Consider the following 14153-nt stretch of genomic DNA (forward strand, 5'->3'; position numbering starts at 1 on the left):
TTTTTTCTGAAAATACCACACAGATTATGCATTCTAGCCGTTCTAACATGCCTCCAAATCATCCTGTTCAAGGACGCTCTGTTTAGTGGGTGGCGCCACCCTCCCGAGGCCACTAGTTCTGTGAGCCAATGGGGTTTAAGCACAACTACCGGGTTCTGTTGTATTTAGTCCGTAAACTTTCGCTGATTTCACCTCACCAGTTCACCAAAATCAGTTTCTGAACAAATTCGAGGTGAGAAATAAACAATCCAGTGGCTGAATCTTCACTCGTATTAGACCTACAAGGCCTCGTTTAAAAGTTTGTTCCCACTTTCGTGGCCGTTCTCCAAGCTTGCGGGTGGAGCAGACGACCATATAAGGAGAGATCCGTGACCAGCTGACGTCAGCTCATGCAGAGTAGAAAAAAAACTTTTAAAACGGTGCGTTCAATCCTGAGCGTTTTGCTCACGGCCGTTACTTCAATCATTAGTTTACCTTGTTATCTGACACTTTAGCCACGTCTGACATGAACATCCAACATTCTTACATTACATACATGAGAGAAAACTAGGAAAAGCAAAATTGGTTCCCTTTAAAGTTTAATTTCCTGAATGTCGAAAGCGCTTTAGCGTCGACGGCTGAGGGCACATGCTCTGTGCCATGTGCCCGCCAACAGCTGTTATCAGCAAGAGCAGCGTCCCCCCAAAAAATCCTGCACAATAGAGATCAGCCCCGATGGATCCTGCAGCTGCCGCGTGACCGACGGTGCGACCTGCTGACGAAATGTTTGAAAGAATGTGCGTGCGTAACAACTCAGGCAACTCCTGACACTTTTAGCCATAAAACCGTCCGACACAATGAACAGGGCAAACGGCCCACTCCGCCAGGGGGCATGGACTTTTTTTTTTATATCAAAATGTCCGTCAGCTGTACCATTCATTGTCCTTTTTTTTTTTTTTTGCCTCAGTTACTTTTAATACTTCATTTGTACGTCTTGTGGCAGGGATCAACCAAAAGAATGTTTTACGATCCCAGGGGTTCACGCACTCTCGGACTTATCGGGACGCTGGTCACAGGGGATCACACATACTCGGGGTTCTGGCAAAACACTGTAGGAGCCCAGACTAAAGACATAAAATAATATCAAACGGTGTTCTGTCCGGGACCGATCACAAGTGTCTCAAACCACACGGCGGGACAGGAACGCGTCCTCCTCCGGGACTTCCCAGTCCGAGCGGGTTCTTTGGTGTGAAGTGGAGTCACGGGGCCTCGGGGGGGATGATTGCGTTGCGATCCTTGATGATGCCCGGCTATGGGGATCATCACGGCTCCATCGCATCTCCTGCCCCCCGTTGACGTCTATGTCCAAGTTCTAGTTCAAGTTCGGGTGTTTGCGTAAGTTGAGATCACAGCAAACTCTCCAGGGAACCAAACATCAAACATTCTGGCTCCTTCGCCTGATCTTCAATTTGACGCGTAGACGAAACCCAACCCCCCCGCTTGGGCCCAGGTCATTCATCTAAACTTGTCCCGAAACCCCAGATCTCATGGCGTCATGTTGCAGGAAAATGCCGACGCAGAATCCAGACATGCCGGTCTTTCCGCCGTCACGGACCCGTATCGTGCCGTCGCTGCCCAAATCGAGCGTCTCCCGTGTCCAAACTCATCCGCGAGGATCAAGTCCACGGGCGCAGCGGGCGAAGTGGCCCCGAGCGCTGAAAGAGGAGCAGCGGCAGCTGGAGGAGCGGTCCCCGAGCCGCATGGGCCCCCCTGGGGTCGGACACCGATGATGTGCAATGCTCATGATGTTTGACGAACATTAAACCCTTAGCGTCACATGCAACCGATGCATGTGATTGGCCCAAATTCCACCTGGTCGGTTGCATCCATGTTGGATCAGCTGGACGACAGTTTTCCACTTTTCTGCTTCTTCTTTGCCGGAACTTTGTATGGCTTTGGCGGTTTTTTTTTTATTTATTTATTTTTTTTTATTGCCGCCTCCAGGGGCGAACGCACCCGGGGTTTGGGAAAACCAGAAGTGCGTTCGGTCGTTGGAAAGATGGACGGTCCAAATTAAACTTCGCTTAATGTCATTAATGAGCTGATGTTAAAACGAACCCCTGCAGCGGGAAGAGGCCGCGCTGCCGCTCCCAGTCCGGCGAGAGCCCGGACATAGAAAACAATTTAAATCGGGGAGATTATCTTCTCATTAAGGAGGAACTCCAGCTGCTGGGCAGGCGGTGCGGGTGTGGAAATCAGTCCGGGGAGAATCCAATTAACAGAGCATCGCCTCAATACCTAAACACCTAAATACCCGAACCCAAGAGGGCGTGTGCAGTGACCCTGGCTTAGGAGAAAAGCTCGGGCCTCAAATGAAATATAGTATCTCAAATTAAATGTGTTGACGTGGGTGCGTGCGCGTATGCGGACGTCGACTTCTAAGACGCCGCCGGTTTGGTGGGAGGGGGCGGGGGCGGGGGCGGCGGCTGGTCCCGTGAAGACGCATCAGCTTCAAAACGGAGCGGAATATAAAAGACGCGAGGGGCTCAGAAAACATTTAGCCTCGGCCGAGCCGCTCCCCTGGGCTAATGGTCCATTGAGATCTTTTCCGCCGGCGGGCCGTGCCAAGTCAGGGAGAGGGGAGTCTAAGAATAGCACAGTTTGTTGTCGGTGGTTCTCATTGGTGCAGGAGCGCTGATCCGCACCTGTTAGAATTCGGGGGGGAGGGGGGGGCTGGTGGGTGGGGGTGACATTGCACGCACGCAATAACCAGAGTAACTCTAATACCACCAGAACTATTTCATCAGAGGCAACGCAGTTATGTTTGGTATCATGCTTCCATTCCCATCCATCCACACAAGCCTATTCGGGGGGCAGGCATGAAGACCCCCCCCGGAACGTAACCTGCAACTTCAGCACGGAGATGCTCTGCTACAGTGGTACGGTCCGGTCAACCTGTCATTGGGCAACTGAGCCGTCAGCTGATAACTTGGCAGTGGTTGAACTAACGCTTTGCTCGGTTAATGGACGACCGGACAAACAAATGAGTGGATCAACGGGGCCCGAGGGTTCAACAGCGATTGAAAAAGGCTGACGGTTGCAATCTGCTACCGGGTGGCGCGGCCGGCCTGGTCGGGGTTTCTGGGTTCGAACTCCCGCCGAGGCCTTTTCTGCGTGGGGGTTTGCGTGTCCTCCCCGCGTCCGCGAGGGTTTCCTCCCGGCGCTCCGGTTTCCCTCGCCCCTCTAAAAGACATGCAGGCGAGCGTGAGACACCCCACTCAATGCCCTTGACCGAGGCGTGGCCGTCGGCCGCTGCCACCGTGGGTGGCAGTCACATCGACTACATCGTATTTCCCCCTGCGGTGACTCTTCTTCTCCTTCTGTTCCCAGCATCATGTCTGCAGCAATGGAGCGTACCTTTGTGGCCGTCAAGCCCGACGGTGTGCAGAGAGGCCTGTGCGGCGAGATCATGAAGCGCTTCGAGCAGAGGGGCTTCAGGCTGGTCGCCGCCAAGTTCCTGCAGGTAACCATGACGACGGCCGAACGCCATGGCAGTGGCGATCGGACACAATGTCGTCCCCTGGAAGGCGCGGTGCCTTGACTTTGATTGACATTTGAGTCTTGGATCCCTGCCTTCTGGGGATTACGCATAAAAATGTAATAATGATAAGCCAACAACGAAAAAATACAATCAGATTTACAAATGTATGAAAAGAGGGCGTGGCCACATGTAGGTGATCAAACAGCTCAAAAGATGATGGGGGTAGTGGCTCAGGAGGTAGGGTGGGTCGTCTTGTAAGCGGAGGGTTGCCAGTTTGATCCCCAGCTCCTCCTGGTGGCCTGCCGGTGTGTCCTTGAGCAAGACGCTTATCCCCCTAACTGCTCTCCGGGCGCCTCTAGATGACAGCCCACTGCTCCTAGATACGTTACTAGGATGGGTAAATGCAGAGAAATTGCAAATTTTCCCATTGTGGGACTAATAAAGGTATATTAAAAAAACCTAAACAGTCCTCATTCCCAGAGAAGATGAGAACAGGACTCCCAGGACTCTCCTGGGAGATTTGGGCTGGTTGGTGTATGGCTGGTTGTCCGATGTTTAGCCGGGCTATTTCACTGGAAAATCTCTCCTTCAAAATGGCTGCCATGTCCTTGTGTGCAGCCGTCCGAAGACCACATGAAGCAGCACTACCTGGACCTGAAGGACATGCCTTTCTACGCCGGACTCTGCAAGTACATGGCCTCCGGACCCGTCTTCGCCATGGTAACGCACACATCCAATCACTGTTCTATCTGGTTTCTATCATCCTTGTTGGTGCTTCTCAGTCCAGCTCTCTCTTATGCATGATAAATAAAAAGAAAGAAAGACCTGTTGAAAAATAAGCACAATAAGCATTCCTGTTTCCCTGCCCCTCCCTCTAGGTGTGGGAGGGCGAGAGCATCGTGAAGTTGGGCAGGATGATGCTGGGTGAGACCAACCCCGCTGACTCCAAGCCCGGCAGCATCCGCGGAGACTTCTGCATCAACATTGGCAGGTGGGCGATCAAGAACACACAAGCGAGCGCACGCACACACACACACACAGACGCACACAAACACAAACACACACACACACACACACACACACACCCTCTCACATCCTCTTCTCTTCCTCCAGGAACATCATCCACGGCAGTGACACCCCGGCGAACGCCAAGATGGAGATCGGTCTGTGGTTCAAGGACACAGAGTTTGTCAGCTACAAGCCCTGCGACCACGCTTGGCTGTACGAGTAAACCTCCGCCCGGAACCGACCGCCCGCCTGGCCACACCCGACCAGGAAGCTCCACCTCCAAAACACCCACCCACCCGACCACCGGCACCCCCACCACCCCGCAGTCCACCCATCTGGTCTTCACTGTGCACTTTGAAAAACAGCTCAATCAAACATTAATTTGACAATAAAGTAATGTGGAGCGAGCAGCGTTTTGTTTCCTGGTGTGTTTGTTATAAGGAGTCCGCGTTTTACACTTATATCCCGGTATATTCTCCTAAAATGGCTTAAAAAGTCGCCGGAGAGCAGCCTCTCTGCACCAACCTTCACCGCGGTGGATGCAGCGCCAGTCTAACAGGATTTGGGGCAGCCGGCGCCAAATCAGGTTAGACCAAAGCTTCCACCTTTCAGGGTTCGCATACATAATGGGGCGCAGAGCGAGTGCTGAGCAGGTGCATTGGCCACAATTTGGGATTTATTTTTTCAGATAGATTTTAACAAGATAAATTAAACAAGCAGAGAAATAAAATAAATGACTACATCAAATCCGTCAATAAAAACAAATCAGTTACTACAGCGAACAGTAGCTGAGTTACAGTGAATGGAGCCACCAGCTTTGCCAGTGTTGGTGCCATACTCTACAAAGGTGTATAAACTGGAAGATCAAAATAAATAAATAGTAATATCAGTAAACATGCAATAATAATAATAATAATAATAATAATAATGCAATAGAATAAAAATAGAGCAAATAGATAGCAATACACAATAAACCTCACAAATAGACCTCACAATCAACAGTAAAATAAGATAAAACTAAACATGGAATATACAATAAACCTGTTGATAAACAACACATATAATCCTAAAACGAACAAAAACAGTAACAACATTGACTAAATAATAATTATTCTCGGTGGATTCAAAACTACAAATAATCTAATTTGAATGAATGGACTGGTAGTCCAGTGGGCGGACATGGTCGGTTCTGTCCATTGGATTCCCGAACATCCGGACACCGTGTCCTTCCACTGACTCAGATAACTGTCCCGATTTCTACCGGGACAGACATTCAAGGCATCCCAGAATGCATTTCAGCCGGGAGCAGGGACTGCTATCTGGTTTGGGACGGCATTGGCGATGGCTCGGTGACAGGAAGAAGAATAGCTTCTAATATTAGGAGGTGTGTGAGTGTGTGTAGAGGCCCGATGGAGTGTGTTGCCGTGTTTTTGTGTTCTCATGGTGATAGAGAGATAGCTTGCAGGTTGTGTGTGTGTGTGTGAGTGTGTGTGTGTGTGTGTGTGTGTGTGTGTGTGTGTGTGTGTGTGAGTGAGTTAAAGCAGATACGAGGCCGCTGGCGACGTGAAGTTGTTTGTGTCTTTGCTTCATTGATTTCATTATAAAATCCTCACACAAGCACAGCAACCAGAAAGAAAAAACTGTGAATGTGGTTTTGATGTTAAATTAATTTGATATTAAAGTGGTAATCCGTGACATTATTTTGTAAAAAATGCTTGAGACTTATTTTTTTAACAGGCACATTATACGTTGTTTATTTTATTTATTTTTTATTTTTTTTACATGGTTTGTGGTGGGGTCCAGCTTTACCGCCAAGAATGCAAACATCATGTTCAAAAAGCAAAAGGCAGCAGCGGGGAATTTGCTGAAGCAGCGCAGTGACTTGTGCTCAGTAAACTGTCGATATGGATCAACATTCAGAATTCAATTACATTTGTAAATGTTGGTGTAGTTTGTCGCTTATTGTCCAATATTACAGATCGTGCCTTTAATTTAGGTTTCTAGACACTCTTCAGCCTTCAAATGATCAATATTGTGAACTATTTTGTAGCTTTTCTGTACTTCACGTATTATAGGTGTAGCCCAATAAGAGAATTTGCTTTGTACCCAATTAATTTTAGAAAAGAGCATCATTACGTCAACATGAGGTGCAAATAAAGGAAACAGAAACAAAAATCACTTTTTCAAAATGTTTTATTATTATGTAAAAAAATGTAAAGTGTCATTTATTCAACACCTAAATGTAACGCTTTATCCACAATCATGCTGCCAAAAAATTGCACAATGTTATAAAAATGCTTCATGAAAGTTAATGTCTAATATATATACGTATATGTATATATATTTATATACATACATATATATACATACATACACCGATCAGCCACAACATTAAAACCACTGACAAGTGAGGTGAAAAACATTGATCATCTGGTTCCAATATTATTATTATATATATACTGTTATCTATTATTATCATATATATACTGTTATATATAATTATTATAAATATACTGTTATATATTATTATTATATATATACTGTTATATATTAGTATTATGTATATACTATTATAAATGTATTATTATATATATACTGTTATATATTATTATTATATGAGGCAGCAAGTGAAGAGTGAGTTGTTGAAGTTGATGTGTTGAAGCAGCGTAAGGATCTGAGCCACTTTGACAAGGAGCACATTGTGATGCTGGACGACTGGGTCAGAGCATCTCCAAAACCACAGGTCTTGTGGGCTGTTCCCGCTATGCAGTGGTTACTACCTACCAAACGTGCTCCAAGGAAGGACGACCAGTGAACCGGCAACAGGGTCATGGGGCCCAAGACTCATTGATGCACGTGGGGAGTGAAGTCTAACCCGTCTGGTTGGATCCCACAGAAGAACTACTGTAGCACAAAGTGGTGAAAAAGTGAATGTTGCTATGATAGAAAGGTGTAGAACACACAGTGCATGGCAGCTTGCTGCGTATGGGAGCACTCAGAGTGTCCATGCTGACCCCTGTCCACCCCTGAAAGCACCTACAATGGACACATGAGCGTCAGAACTGGACCATGGAGCAATGGAAGAAGGTGGCCTGGTCTGAAGAATCACCTTTTCTGCTGCATCATGTGGATGGGTGGGTGCATGTGCGTAGTTTACCTGGGGAAGAAATGGCACCAGGATACATTATGGGTAGAAGACAAGCCAGTGACAAGGCAGTGTGATGCTCTGGACAATGTTCTGCTGGGAAACCTTGGGTCCTCATGTGGATGTTACTTTGTCACGTAGCACCGACCGAAATATTGTTGCACACCAAGTTCATCCCTTCATGGCAACTGTGTTCCCTGATGGCAGAGGCCTCTTTCAGCAGCATGATGATTCCTGCCACACTGCAAACAATGTTCAGGAATGGTTTGAGGAACAAACAAAGACAAAGAGTTCAAGGTGTTGACTTGGCCTCCAAATTCCCCAGATCTCAATCCGATGGAGCATCTGTGGGATGTGCTGGAACAACAAGCCCGATCCATGGGGGCCCCACCTCACAACTTCCAGGACGTAAAGCATCTGCTGCTAACGTCTTGGTGCCAGATACCACAGGACACCTTCAGAGGTCTGGTGGAGTCCATGCCTCCACGGGTCACGGCTGTTTTGGCGACACGAGGGGGAGCTACACAATATTGGGCAGATGGTTTTAATGTTGTGGCTGATTTGTGTATATATATGTGTCATCAGATTTATTTATATACACACTCTAAACATGTTTGACAGAGGTTAGTAAACCCCTGGTTCACAGCACTGTGCACTGAGTAGATGCTTACAGTGGCAGTGGTTCTTAAACAGCGACAGCACGGGACCCAAACGGACGGAAATTCACTTTTACTAAGAATCCGTCTTTCAAACATTTTGGGCCCAAATCTGATCTCTACCCATCGAATAGATCTGTGAGGTCCTTAGAAGCCTTTATAGAACATCAGATTTGTTCCTTCAAATAGCATGAAAGCGCGTCCACATCAGCCCAGTGGCGCCGTATGGAGGGGGAGAGTTAGAACGATTTTAAGGGCCTGTGCCTGCCAGGGGCCCTAAAAAATGATTACAACATTAGGGTAAATTTTTGTGGCCCACGGGCCCCTCCCCCTTCCCTCTCCGATGCGCGTCCCTGTCTACAAACAAAACAAATAAAGATAGCGCTATTTTAGATGGCCGGGACTGGTTGCGAGTAGGGCAGTGGAACAGGTTTGGGTTCCCAAGCCGTAGTTTTAAGAAACAACGCCGCATTTCAGACGGTTTTAAAAGTCACACAGTTAAAAAAAATAAAATAAAAAATGTAAAAAGGACATTACGGCATTACGCCCACTGACGACATGCACAACAACCATCGGTTACTTTAAGGGGAATTCCACTCAATCTCCGGAAAAGGCCGAGGAACCGTTCTACGGTATTGGTGAGCGCGAACCGGAAGGTCGTGTCCATCCGCTCCACCAGGCACTGTGCCGATCACCCGGCGACAACCGCTGTCGTTCTTAGCCACTGGGACAAAAAGGAAGCTGAAGTCCGGCAGTGAGTGGGTAAATTGTCCAAAAAACAAATTTAAAAAATACGACCCGTCCACGAGGTGATCCGCTTACTAGTACGAGTCTTTGAACGTAGTGAAACCCTGACCGCCTTCCAACTATTCCTTCCGAATCCAGAGGCTGGCCGACGCCCGGTCCCGTTCGGGGGCGCGGAGCCTTCAATTTCGCCGGAAAAAACCGGCTTCACGCTGAATCCGACAAACAGGAAGACACGTTGGTCTCTACGGAGAGCGGGGCCGCGCAACGCCTAATGCTCCGACGGCCCAGCGGCGGCCGGATTCCCGCATCCGATCGGGGGTCCAGAGCGCGGGGGCCAATTGTCAACCATCGCGGTGTGTAAAATAATGATAATGAACGACAAACTTCCTTTACAAAGCATTTGCTTTGCAAAAGGAAGTTCCATATGACGCCGAATCCAGACATGTGCACTAGGACGGCGGCCACCGGGGGGCAGGGTTCCGCCGGTCGGATCGTTTTTTTTTTTTTTGTGTTTTCTCCTCGGATTCAGCATGAAGGCGGTTTAAGCTGTGGATTGACACCCAGGTCTCTGGAGCTGCTAGGGAACAACCCACCCATCAGCCAACGGAGCAGAAGGCTCGGCTTTACACCGAATACGCAGAAACGCAACACAGCACAGCGCAGCGCAGCGGCACAAACTGCCGCTGACGGAGCTCTGTTGCTGCAAAAGGTTTGGATAAATCATAACGGCGCAATCGAGTGACGTTCCCCTTAACTGCAACGCAAACAAATATATATATATTTTAAATTTCCTTTTATATAAATCAGTCTTCAACAGTTGTGTCCAAAATACAAGGTTACAAGAAGAGATCTGCATTTTTTTTTTTTTTACCCCCTCCCCAAACGGTCACAGTCAGTTTAGCTTTTTTTTTTTTTTTTTAAATGTATTTATTAATTTTTTAGCAATCCATTATTAATAAAAGATTATCAAATATATAAATATATGTATATAGAGAGATAGATAGCACCATAATACAAAGACGACGTGACTCAGTTCCACATACAAAAGGATCGACGAGCACAGACTTGGAAAAAACCTCTCTCCCGCAAACACACAAACATCACGTTCACTTTAGGAACACAGAGTTCTGGTTCCCACGACGACGAGCTGGACTCCGTAAGAGGGGGCTCCGGGTTCCTGTCGCTTCAGTCCCGCTCTCCTGCCCGACCCCTCCCCCACGCCTGGGCTTCTTATTGCATTGAAACCACGAATGAATAACTCTGTTTTCTTTTAAAGACGCGCAAAGAATAAAAAACTAAAAAAAAAAAAGAAAATAGAAATCACCGTCACCGCTTCTCAGAACTCCGTTTGGATCAACCAGAAGAACCGAGACTTAGCGGGGCGGTTTCTCAATCGGACTCAGGGCTGAGATAATCCCGCTCGGAGGAATCCAGAATTTAAAAGAGCCGCTCTGAGACTGGAGGCTTATGAAGGACTGGCCCGCTCCTCCGGTCTGCTCTCGGCGCAGAGTCCAAATAATCCATCAATCCAGGGATAAACCTGCGTCCGGCCGGGTTTCATTCCAAACTTCACTTTAGACCTGGATTGGCTCTAATCTTCCTTCCAGAGATCAGACCCCCGCCCGAGTCGAGGGCCAGTCTGAGACTGTTTTAAACCGTGAGTGAGAAAGCCCGTTTCGGTAAATCCAGATTAAAAGTGTCGTTTATGAGATTAGTCCCAACCTCTCCACCCCAAACCGCCCCACCCGGACCCGCCTGATACGTACAGTTCGCCGAACGACTCAAGGTCAGTATTCCTCAAGACACATAAACACACAGACACACACACACACACACACACACACACACTCTACAAAGACAAACGGTGGCTTCTCACACACATCTGGGTCCTGGTGAGAGTTAGAAATGCTTATAAAAAAAAAAAAAACATCTGAAAACTTTTCTTTTTTTTTTTTGTAAATCATTTTAAATGTTCGCCCCTCACACACCTGAATTACAAAATTGTAGAATACACACAAGTGTGTGTGTGTGTGTGTGTGTGTGTGTGTGTATGCGTGTCGATTCGGGTCGTCTCATCATGCCAGAAGACATCCTTCGGCGGGAGATTTGAGGCTTAGGATTGAACAACACCTATTGTTTGATTCATTCATTATTATTATCATCATCAATAAAAAAATATTAAAAAAACTACAAATAATAATCCGACCGTGGCTGATCCACTGCCCAAAAAGTCTCAGTAAAGCCTCTGAGTTTGGAGATGGCCTCCAGGACCCCAGAACCGAAGGAGTCGCCACGTCGACAGGGTGCGAAACAGCCACTGGGGCGTCGCTGCTAGGGCGTGGCCGCACCCGGCAAGTTAAAAAAAGAAAAAAAGGAAATCAGAGCACGTTTATATCAGAGCTACAGGCCAGACACCGTCTGTAGGAAGAGGACGGCACCTGATGAGGCCGGGACGAGTTGTACGACACTTCCCCCGTACACTGGAGATCAAAACACAACAGCTAACGCATCACGTCGCGTATTTCTGGGACAAATCTGTGTGAAACCCGCTCATCACAGCCGACAGGGGAAGAAAAAAAAAAAAAAAAAAAAAGCTTAAAATCCGCTGCAAACACCGCGACGCCGTCGTGTTGGGTACACACACACACACACACACACACACATAAAAAGACCCCAAAAGTCACATCCTCAGGCGTGTCGACAACAAACACAGATATGCGACGCTGAGCTGCGGAGCGAATGTTGTCCAGACGTTCACTCTCCACAAAGTGACGTGGACGTCGGGGATAAATGAATGACCCCCGCCCTCCCCGGTGCTTCCTACATTTCATAGCATGGTGCGTGCGGAGGGGCCACAGTTCAGCGTGCTGGGGGGGAGCGCTTCAGACCGCCTCCAAAACCTAAACATCAACTCTTTGAGCATTTTTTATCTTTTAAAGTGTATCTGTGATAAATCCCCTGTAGCGATAAAACTCCTTGACCTGCCATTTCTAACCTTATTCGTAAACATAAACATTTCTAAATGGGTCTGTGACGCAACGGCGCGCCAATAGCATATTTCTGGGGAGTACTGATACTGCTACTTTTCCGATACCGAGTACCGCTACGAGTACTGAACATGAACAGATCCCGCCTGTTTCCCATTCTTAGTGATTTTCCTCCTCCTTGCGTGGAATAAAATCTATGAATCAGATATAATATCAAACTGTCACGCAGTGTGAAAAAAACAAAAAAACAACACATTAACTCCATGATACTATGTTATGTTACCGTGGTAACTGGTTTGTTGTCTTTTGAGTATCTTTTTTTAACCGTTACGAGTACAAGAGAAGGTCGTTTCTGAGGGATCTTCTAGTTTTCCGTCATCATTAATAAAAAATTTTTGTCATCCATCTTTAGATTAATGATAATTAATATAATAATAATTCTCAATTTTTTTAAGCACAAAACATCAATTTATATTTGTTATTCATTTTGTTTAAACTCTTTGTTGTAATCAATCGTTGGACAAGCGATATAGTTTTTCCCACCAATAGGATATGATGGGCTTAAGTATTTTTGCGCGATATAAACATTTTTTATATTATACTTTTTGGATAAAAGGTATTTTTAATGAGGTATTGATTGTGGTAAAAAGTGACCGCGGCGACGGAGACAGATGAGTTGGTGAGTTATGACTCTTGCTTCTCATTCAAACGCTTGTTTGACACCTAAAGGCTGCATTAAATACACGCACGTCAACACTGAACAACACTCTGTTCCTCTATTGTACATTCACTGCCCCAGAGGCCCACGCCCGCCGAGGAGGCAGAGCGTGCCTTGCTCAAGAGAAATTCGGCAAGAGTTCCGGGCAGACCCACCGCCCCGGCCTTTTGTTTGTTTTTTTTTGGAAGGGAACAAACGTTAAAATCCTCTGACGGTGTCTCCATCGCTCCTCCACCATGTCGGACCGCTTCCTTAAGCCTGCTTTACATCCAATACGACAAACGACGACAACAAACCGGAATTCCATTCATTCCTATGGAGAGGCGACGGCAAAAAGCTGCGCCACGCCACGGTGCAAGGGAGGCTCCGCGACGCGCCCACATTTTTTAAGTCACGCGGGTTTCGGACTCGGCGCTACGAATGGAAGTGATGTCGCTCAAGTTTTATTTTATCGTAACCGGGCTTAAAACGAAGTAAAAAAGTCACGTATATAAAATAATGACGTTCTTAACATTAACCTTGGATGTCTCCATATTCACTATCAATAAATCTCTTTTTATATAAGTGAATATATTTAATTTATTTTTACTTTTTATAGTGAATTGTGTCCCCCCCCCCCATCACGTTTTGTGATGTGAAACTCAGATGCAGTTCATCCGACGGCCACTAGGGGGAGGGGGATCCCACTGTCGGATGCAGATACGCATTCGGTGTAAAGTACGCTTCAGAGCGTCTTATTGCGTTTATTCAAATGTGAATTGTTGGATGAAGTATTGGAGCAAATTAAAATGTCCTACATGCCAACAGAGCACACTGGGGATAATTGCTTTAATCATTTGTTTTGACAGATATAGAAATTTGAAATAGAATGACTTTTTATTATTATTATTATTATTCAATTATTGCATTTGTCTACATCAAACTCTGTTAACACCTTGTAGCGGCGTGTGGCGACCTGGCGGAAAACACACAATTGTAGTTTGACACTAAATGTTTCATAAAAAACATTATTTAGAAAAACTAAATTGGAAACTTGGGAGGCTGAATACCAACACACTGGGCTACGTCTGCCCAAGAAAAACAAGATGGAGCCGCGTGCAGCTAGTGCACGGCCTGGGACCAGGAGACGGGAGGCCTGGCCAACGTGGCCGCTGACCTGCCGCTCACGGCCGGTTGCCATGGCGACAGATTTCTTGGCAAAAAGTTCAGTAGCAGTAACACACAGTGACCGAGTCTAAGGTGCGCACGCAAGCGCGCGCACGCACGCACGCACGCACGCACGCACGCACGCACGCACGCACGCACGCACACACACACACACACACACACACACACACCTTCCCTCCCAACACATCACAACAACAAAGATCCC

At 46.9% G+C, this 14153-nt stretch overlaps 2 protein-coding genes across 2 annotated transcripts in view; one reads left to right on the top strand and one right to left on the bottom strand.

Moving 5' to 3' along the window:
• The window catches only part of LOC307236725 (nucleoside diphosphate kinase B-like), a 6215-nt gene extending 1279 nt beyond the window's left edge, over window positions 1-4936 (top strand). Inside the window, exons 2-5 of the mRNA XM_080009227.1 lie at window positions 3370-3502; window positions 4139-4240; window positions 4399-4511; window positions 4634-4936. Of these exons, the coding sequence (XP_079865353.1) occupies window positions 3374-3502; window positions 4139-4240; window positions 4399-4511; window positions 4634-4751 (462 nt within the window). The 5' untranslated portion in view covers window positions 3370-3373 and the 3' untranslated portion in view covers window positions 4752-4936. The remainder of the gene's footprint in view (window positions 1-3369; window positions 3503-4138; window positions 4241-4398; window positions 4512-4633) is intronic.
• A 6540-nt stretch (window positions 4937-11476) lies between these two features.
• The window catches only part of LOC307237399 (MBT domain-containing protein 1-like), a gene marked incomplete at its 3' end in the record, with an annotated part of 19539 nt that continues 16862 nt past the window's right edge, over window positions 11477-14153 (bottom strand). The window contains 1 exon segment of the mRNA XM_080010112.1: window positions 11477-11556. Within this exon segment, the coding sequence (XP_079866238.1) occupies window positions 11477-11556 (80 nt within the window).

This window comes from Zeus faber, assembly GCF_960531495.2.
Source record: "Zeus faber genome assembly, chromosome: 11".
Classification (NCBI taxonomy): Eukaryota; Metazoa; Chordata; class Actinopteri; order Zeiformes; family Zeidae; genus Zeus; species Zeus faber.